Source organism: Gymnogyps californianus, chromosome 9 (genome assembly GCF_018139145.2).
Source record: "Gymnogyps californianus isolate 813 chromosome 9, ASM1813914v2, whole genome shotgun sequence".
Taxonomy (NCBI): Eukaryota; Metazoa; Chordata; class Aves; order Accipitriformes; family Cathartidae; genus Gymnogyps; species Gymnogyps californianus.
The window spans coordinates 9,710,653-9,718,382 of NC_059479.1; the positions used below are offsets into that span (position 1 = coordinate 9,710,653).

At 46.8% G+C, this 7,730-nt stretch overlaps 1 protein-coding gene across 1 annotated transcript in view; it reads left to right on the plus strand.

Annotated features, from left to right (window-relative positions):
• HS6ST2 (heparan sulfate 6-O-sulfotransferase 2) overlaps positions 1-5,323 on the plus strand; it is a 133,710-nt gene extending 128,387 nt beyond the window's left edge. The window contains exon 2 of the mRNA XM_050901715.1: positions 3,257-5,323. Coding sequence (XP_050757672.1) covers positions 3,257-3,959 — 703 coding nt within the window. The 3' untranslated portion in view covers positions 3,960-5,323. The remainder of the gene's footprint in view (positions 1-3,256) is intronic.
• Positions 5,324-7,730: the final 2,407 nt, after the last annotated feature.

The following is a 7,730-nucleotide window of genomic DNA, read 5'->3' on the forward strand; positions in this document are numbered from 1 at the left end:
TTGTCTCGTGCTCTGAAGCACAAGCTTCAAGGAATGGGCAAGAGCTCAACACCCCCTTGTTAAGATAGCAGAAAGAACAAGCTGTTACGTGCAGAGCTAAAAATAATTGCAAAGCTTTGAGTCTTCCTCCCAGTTGCAGCAGAAGGATGCTCTAAGCGCTGATGGCTGAATCCATCTCTGGCACGGCTCTGACTTGACGATGCATTAAAGCTTTTGTGACTTTTTGAAGCTCAGTTCAGATAAACGCAGAGCAGCGTGGCTGCTTTTCTGGAGCTGCCGTGATTTCTAACTTGGATGAGAGCGGCTTGGGGCAAACCCAAAAGCTGGTGTTCCCAAAAGGGATGGCACCTTTTTCTGTAGAATTTTAACAGGGAAACTTAAGAAGGGGAGAGATGCACAAAATAGCTGAGATTGGCCCAGCAGCTGACAAAGCATCTCTCTGTAAGTTGTGTCTTGAAAGCAGGATTCATCTGGGAAATAACAACATGGTATAAATAACAGCCGCGAGCCTGTTTGCAGGGAGCCGTGCTCAGGCCAGGTGGGATATGGGCATCCCATAAGCATCCCTGCCGATGGCCTGACTTCCTGAGTGTGGCATTTTCCCCTGACGGACACTGACGGAGATATCTGCCCGGATGAGTCCTCTGGCCACCTGGGGTGATGGGGATCTGTTACAACGCAGTTTCTTCTGCCAACATACAAGTTTTTATTCATTCTTTTGTTTTTACAACAGCAGCCAAGAGAGGCACTTTGTCACTGCCTGTGACCAAAGAGCACAAAGGGAGAGCGGCAGAAGAGTTTGAGCTATGATAAAATGCTTGCTGTATCGATCTTGGCTCAGGATTTGTTTCCCTTCTTGCATTAACTCCCCATCGATTGCTGTGATGACCTTAGAGCATACGGTTTTGTTGGCCTTCTCCCTTAGCTGGCAGCACCTCTGTGCCTGCACCCCGCTCCCCTCCCAGCCTTGCTGAACTGCTGACGGGCCAGGTTGTACAAGGTGCTCTGGGGGAAGCAGAGCTTTGCTTTTGCCTCCTCCATCATCAGAGGTTTGTTTGCTATATGTTAGTTGCTCTAGTTAGCATAGAGGTTAGCGCTATATGGCACTAACTTGTTATTGCTTGAGGGTCAGGTCATTATTTTAGTGCAGTATCCCAATAAACTAGATCCAAGGGTGAGGAGTCCTGGCAGAAGTTAAAGAAGGGGCTTGGGTTTGCCCCAGAGATGCTCTGTTTCCCCATGTCGGGGACCCCCGCAAGGCTGTGTCATTGCTGCATCAAAGGAGCCTGGTGTACAAGAGTGAGCAGGGTCAGCTCCTGCTCGTTGGAGTGACTGGTTGGGGTGATGGTGCTCATGGAAAGCCCTTTGCCCTGTTGGGTTCTCCGGCGCTGCCAGAGACCTGCTGAGATGACACGGAGTGAAACTCTTCCCATCTTTGCAAGGGACAATGTGAGGTTGGTGGCTGCCGCTCCGGGTGCGTGATGTGAAAGTCAGCTTTGTCCTTGCTCCCTCTTAACTCTAGCTTTCACGTTGAAATCATTTAATGACACTTTTGGAGCAAAGTACCTTCCTCGGGGTCGTGGCGGGGGCTTTGGCTCCCTTCACCTGTGTGAATCTGCGGCCAAAGGCCTTGGAGCCAGGGAGCAGCACCAGGGTGAGCGTGGGGACGACGATAGTGCTGATTGCGGTGTCCCGGCTCTCCGAGCGTGAGGTGCCATTGTGTCCGGCCGCTGGTGCTGTGCTGGGCTCCTTGGCTTTATTTGGTTTTGCAAGTTTATTGTACTTTCTACTTATTTAATTATTTATGAGCTTGGATGCTCTAAATGGGAAAAGGAATGGCGACTCTCCAGGTTTCCTTTCCCCTGTGCTGTTGGATGCTTTTGGTGCTTGTGATTTGCTTTTCAGTCTACCCAGAGACAATTTTTGGTAAAACATTGACATCTAGTGGCTTTTCTGCCGAAGGAGACGATAGGGAACAAAAGATTGGCTGCGGGGTGGCCAGTCGTGATGGCACTAGGGAAAGCAAATGAACGTCCCTTCTTCTCCTTACACAGCACCAAGGACATGGTGAACACACCCTGAGGGCTCAGGGCTCCTGGGCACACACTCCTCGGTGTCCTTGTCCTGGAGGAGTGGCCTTCCCTGGCAGGACAGTTTGTTTATTGAGCTACTTTAATTCCATTTACTTAAGCAGATGGCTGGTATCCTGACAGTGTGCCTCCAGCATCATCGCTGAGGTCGTGGTCATATTAAAGGAGGCGTGAAGAGCTCGGTGTGTATGGCTTCATGCTGCCGACAGTGGACAACGTGGTGTTTGACGGTGGATATTAATGTGCAACCCAGAGTGATCTGTTAATGCTATACATTAGGTTGAGCTTGCAGCTTTTCCAGCTGGTGGCCTGACAGGGTTCCCTGCGGCAGCGTGTCCCCGGCATGTGCCACCATCCTGTTGCTCCACACCAAAGGCAGCACCTCCCTTGGAAACGTTTTCTCTTACAAAATGCTGTAATGCATCCTTTAATTTCCTGTTATTGACTTATGTCTCCTCTCTCATCGTTGCAGTCCTGTATCAGGTGAAAGCAGGAGGATAAAACGGGATTTGCATGGGCTTTTCCGAGATCCTCATTTCAGTGCAAGTGGGTTGGGGCTTCTGGGCACATCCCATTTATCTGGCCTGCGAAAGGAAATGTCTTGTAGGAAATGTCTTCCTCCTAGGTGTAGCGCTGCTCTGGGGCTCGTGCAGCTGAGACCCATGGCTACTCGTCGGGAAATGTAGCACAAGTAGCTTTTTGCAGACTACGTAAACTTGTTGGTGCAACTCTGTTGTACAAGAAAAATAAAAAAGCCAGAGCTACCCGTGCCCTGCTTGGGTTGGGGCTTACATCCTGGGAGATATTTTGATTATTCTCCCAAGGTCAGGGGAGAGCATCAGTTGAGGCACCCAGCAGGAGCACGTTGCCACGTGGGCAGCCCGGCGCAGAGGGGAACCTTGGCTTCCTTTCCGCCTCTGTAAAGGCAAAACCCATTAAGCAGAGACAGATGTGTGCAGGTAGCTACAACCCTTCCCGCTCCCCCCGGGGAGTTTGTTCAGCCGTCCTTCACCCTGCAGAGGTGAGCACGCAGAGGAGCACTCTGCAGCAGGGCTCCTGAAAGCCTCTTAAGTGCATCTCCAAGTTTCTATTGATTTTGAACGTTAATGCGCTGTGTGCTGGAGACACACGGGACTAAACGCTCTACCTTCCTCTCCCCTTGGCAGGAATTTCTACTATATCACCATCCTGCGTGACCCCGTCTCCCGCTACCTGAGCGAATGGCGCCACGTCCAGCGAGGAGCGACGTGGAAGGCGTCCCTGCATGTCTGCGACGGGCGGTCCCCGACCACCGAGGAGCTGCCCAGCTGCTACACGGGGGATGACTGGTCGGGCTGTTCCCTGCAGGAGTTCATGGATTGCCCCTACAACCTCGCCAACAACCGCCAGGTCCGCATGCTCTCCGACCTCAGCCTAGTGGGATGCTACAACCTGTCGGTCATGCCCGAGGAGCAGAGAAACAAGGTTCTGCTAGACAGTGCCAAGGAGAACCTGAAGCGGATGGCCTTCTTTGGCCTAACCGAATTTCAGCGGAAGACTCAATATCTCTTTGAGAAGACTTTCAACATGAACTTCATCTCGCCGTTCACGCAGTACAATAGCACAAGGGCCTCCAGTGTGGAGATAGACGAGCAGACTCAGCAGCGCATCGAGGCCCTCAATTTTTTAGACATGGAATTGTACGATTATGCAAAAGACCTGTTTTTGCAGCGGTACCAGTACATGCGGCAGAAGGAGCACCAGGAAGCGCGGCGGAAACGCCAGGAGCAGCGCAAGATCCTGAGGGCGAAGCAAGCGCGCCTGAGAGAGCAGGGCGAGAACAGCTCCAGCACTGACTACATAGGGAACGTGGAGCGGTGGCGGCGGTAGTGGGGGGGGGACTCGCCGGACACCGAAAATGAAGCAGAACCCAACCCAACCCGCAAATCGGAGATGACGGAGCAGTCCAAACAAATCACGCTTCTCAAGGGTTTGAAGCAAAAAGAGGTTAAAATGTTGCCTTTGCAGTTGCCTTTGCAGTAAATGTTGTACTGTACATGGAACGCTTAATCTTAGCGTGTAATTAAATTGTCCTTTTTAGGTTTGTTCGATTATTTATGAAATACAGGAGCCAAGTAGGCTCATCGGAAATGGTTGCTTGGACGTTTATTTAAAAAAAAAGAAAAAAAAAAATCCGTAAATTAGTTATGAGTACAAAATGGGATGCTGGAAAATGTTTATGATGCTCGGCTGAAATCTATCTGGGAAGCAAACTCATTTCCTAATAATGAGCATTTAGCATACTCTCACAATACAGTATATGAGCAAAACATTTTCCCTTTGATTTTATCTTAATTTTATTTTAATAATGTGTTTTCAAGGGCACCGACTGCTTATGATATTTACCAAGTTAATGAGTGGATGATGAAGGGAACAATAAAGGTCTAGAAAAAATATTGACTAGTTTTATGTATAATATTGGCTTTTAAAAGGAATAGAAGTAATTTCTCTAGTTATATAAATATTTAAAATTTTAAACTTTTTCTACCTACTGCTGTTTAGAGTTTTAAGCTTGGTCTATCTCATATTAAAAAAAAAAAAAAAAAGACATACATACTTTTCTGAACTCAATGCCAATGTTAACGACACTGTTTCCAGAATTTTTCAGGGCAGTATGATTTTAACCATTCTGGAAAAGTTACAGCACATCTTCATGTTTCATAAAGCCTTTTCCAAATTATAGTCCTGTGACAGTGTCTAATTTTAAGTCTTTCCTACCCATTAGAATGCATAATGCTGAATTTATCATTCCTTAATAATTGGTGGTATAAACTAGATGAAATTATGTTGCAGATATTTGTGTAGTGTCTTTAAAAAGTCATAAAACTCTCTAATCCCAGCAATATTATGAAGAGAATTGCTCAATGGAAGAAGTAGCTTTACACTTGAATTAGGATTTACTTCCAGTAAATCTTTGCTACACCAGATAAGAACAGGGTTGTGTTTTTGTCTATGCTCTTGAGCCCTTCTTAGCAATGATGGATGAGCGATGACTAAAAATGATGGAAACCAGTTTTACCATAGCCATAGTTATACAGGATGAGAAGGTTGCACGGTGCACAGGGATGCAGCAGCCCGCTCCCGAGCAGGCTCTGCTGGGGCGCAGGGTGCGGAGCTGGAGCTGGACCGGGCTCACTCGCAGCCCTTTGGCCTCACTGAGACTGACAGGGAGAGGAGACGGGGCAGGAGGTGCGAGGGGCTCCTTTAAATCTCTATGCAAAAAAAAAAAAAAAAAAAAAAAAAAAGAAAAACCTCTGCAAGGCTTGGGCTATACATTCAGCAAGTTCAGAAATTTTGTACGTAGCCTGCAACGCTCCCGAGCTTGGCGCTAAATGGCGATCTTGGTGCGGATGCGCGGTGATGGAGGCACCCAAAAAGGGCGCTCTTTGTCCCGATGTACACGATGCTTACAAGGCTCACTTGCACTATTGCCTTTCGCCTGTAATATTCTATACACCAAGAAGGCAGGGGGGCATAAAACGAGGCAGAAGGCTTTAAAAACATCTTACGGCTCCACGCCTAAGTTATCTGAAAGTTGTTTTACATCTGATGTTGTATTGCAACCCCGGGGGCAGCAATCCTGCCGGGGGCAAGCGGAGAGCAAAGCAGCAGCATACCAATACCCTGCGTTAGCAGCTTGGAAAAGAGAATAACTTCATGTACAGCAATTTTTGTTTTTTTTTTAAATGAGAACTGCAGTTGCCAATATGATGTCTCAGTTGTATTTTTGGTTTTTATAGGGGAAAATAATTCGCTCTTAAAACTGAAAGGCACTGCTGTAAACAGGACTTAACTGTGGGCGAGCTGAAGGGCCTGTTGCAGAAGGTGCATTTTGTTTTTATGCTGTGGTGTGCATGGTTTACAGAGACTAGTTGCATTTTCTTTGTGTATACTGTTTATTGTATATAGGGGATGTACGAATATAAGGATACCATTTTGTCATAACCATATCAAATTCTACTGATTTCCACTGTAGACGCTGTCTTATTGTGTAGATTTACAGGCCAATCCACTGACTTTGATTGTGTAATTTAACAATAGAACTGATAAATAAAATTTAACTACAGTCTTCTGATTTTCATGTGATTATTTCTTTATCTGACGATGTGTTGGGAATTGCGTGGTTCAAAATGAATGGTAATTTCAACACAAATGAAATAGCAGTTGACAGGCAAGTATGAGAGTTCAAAATCATGGCTTTTCTGAAGTGTATTTAAACTACAGCTTTCAAGGGCAGAGCCACTTTGGACTTTCTCTGGTTCAGGAGTTACTGCAGAGGTTTTGACTGCTTTTCTGAGCAGTCCTCGGAAAAACAAGCTGTGGTTTCTGGTGATTTTAAATATGATTGTCAATGGTCTGCAGCATTAAGGGATTCTTTCTGTGTGTGTACGTATATGCGTGTGTATGCCTATGATTATTTTTTTTCCTTTACGTGATACCCTCCATTTTTGCTCCAGCTGGCTCTGGAGGATGCTGCCTAGCCGCTGACTTCCAGTGCACGCTGCTGTATCCCTTCCTGGGACATTTTAAAACACAAAGAAGCTAAACCAGACTTAGATGCAAAAGCAGGTGAGAATGAATTGAGCGTAATACCTCAGATCAACTAGAAAAGATGCTTTTTTACAATTTGGATGGAGGCATGTTTTTCTTGGTGGCTACAAAAGATCAGCAGGCTTGCAGGACTCGCAGCGGGGTGGTAGACCCGAAGATCTCCGTAGGAGGCCTTGCCTTAACCTAGTCAAATTCCCCTGTGAGGATGGAGGTGCTCTTCCTCTTGCGAGTACCTGCAGGGGCATCTTATCTCTGCGAGGCTTTTTGAGCCATGGGGAGCGGGGAATGGAGGGATCTGCCAGTGAACCTGCATTTGACTGACGTGGCTTTATATACGGGTCTGTTAGTGCACTGAAAAAGCTGCCGGTGGAGCTGCTAATGGGATAGAGGTCATGCAAGATGCTTCCCTGCAACTGAAAAAGCACCCAGCAGTGAAGTCTGGTGTAAAAGCAATTGGGGTTGCCTTTTGAGAGGAGTACATTGACAGTTGAGAAAACTCTTTTACTGCAGGAGAGGAAGGATGGAGGAGGGGGGGATGTGTTTGGACAGACAGACTTCAGAAGCTGAGGAGCTACAGCAGTGAATCAAGTAGCACTCAAACCCTCCGGTAAGTTTTGAAAAGCCTGGACACATGCTAAGGAAACTCTTCTAAGCACCAAGATGTCTCTTAAGTTTCCGCCAGATAGGGATGTCAGCAACACCGGTGCTGCCAGCATCAGCCCGGGGCAGTTGGTGTGGAGCTGAGAACTGCTTTGGAGATGGAGATGTGTAGCGCTAATATGTAATGTTAAAGGGAACAGGTTGGTTCATTTTGCCGTCCAAAAGATTGGGAAGTTGATAGCTGTGAAACCTGCGTGGCCTTGCAAAGTGCCATATTTGGGGCTGCTAGTTTGGGACTGAAACTTTCCTGAAGGGTACCTGGTACATAAGGGTTGGTGGAAGTGAACTGCTCAGCTGATTTTTGTCAATGAACTTTGCAACCTCTTTATATAACATATCATATATTTTAGTATGCTGTAATACATGTTTGCTTCCAATTATGTCATTTCT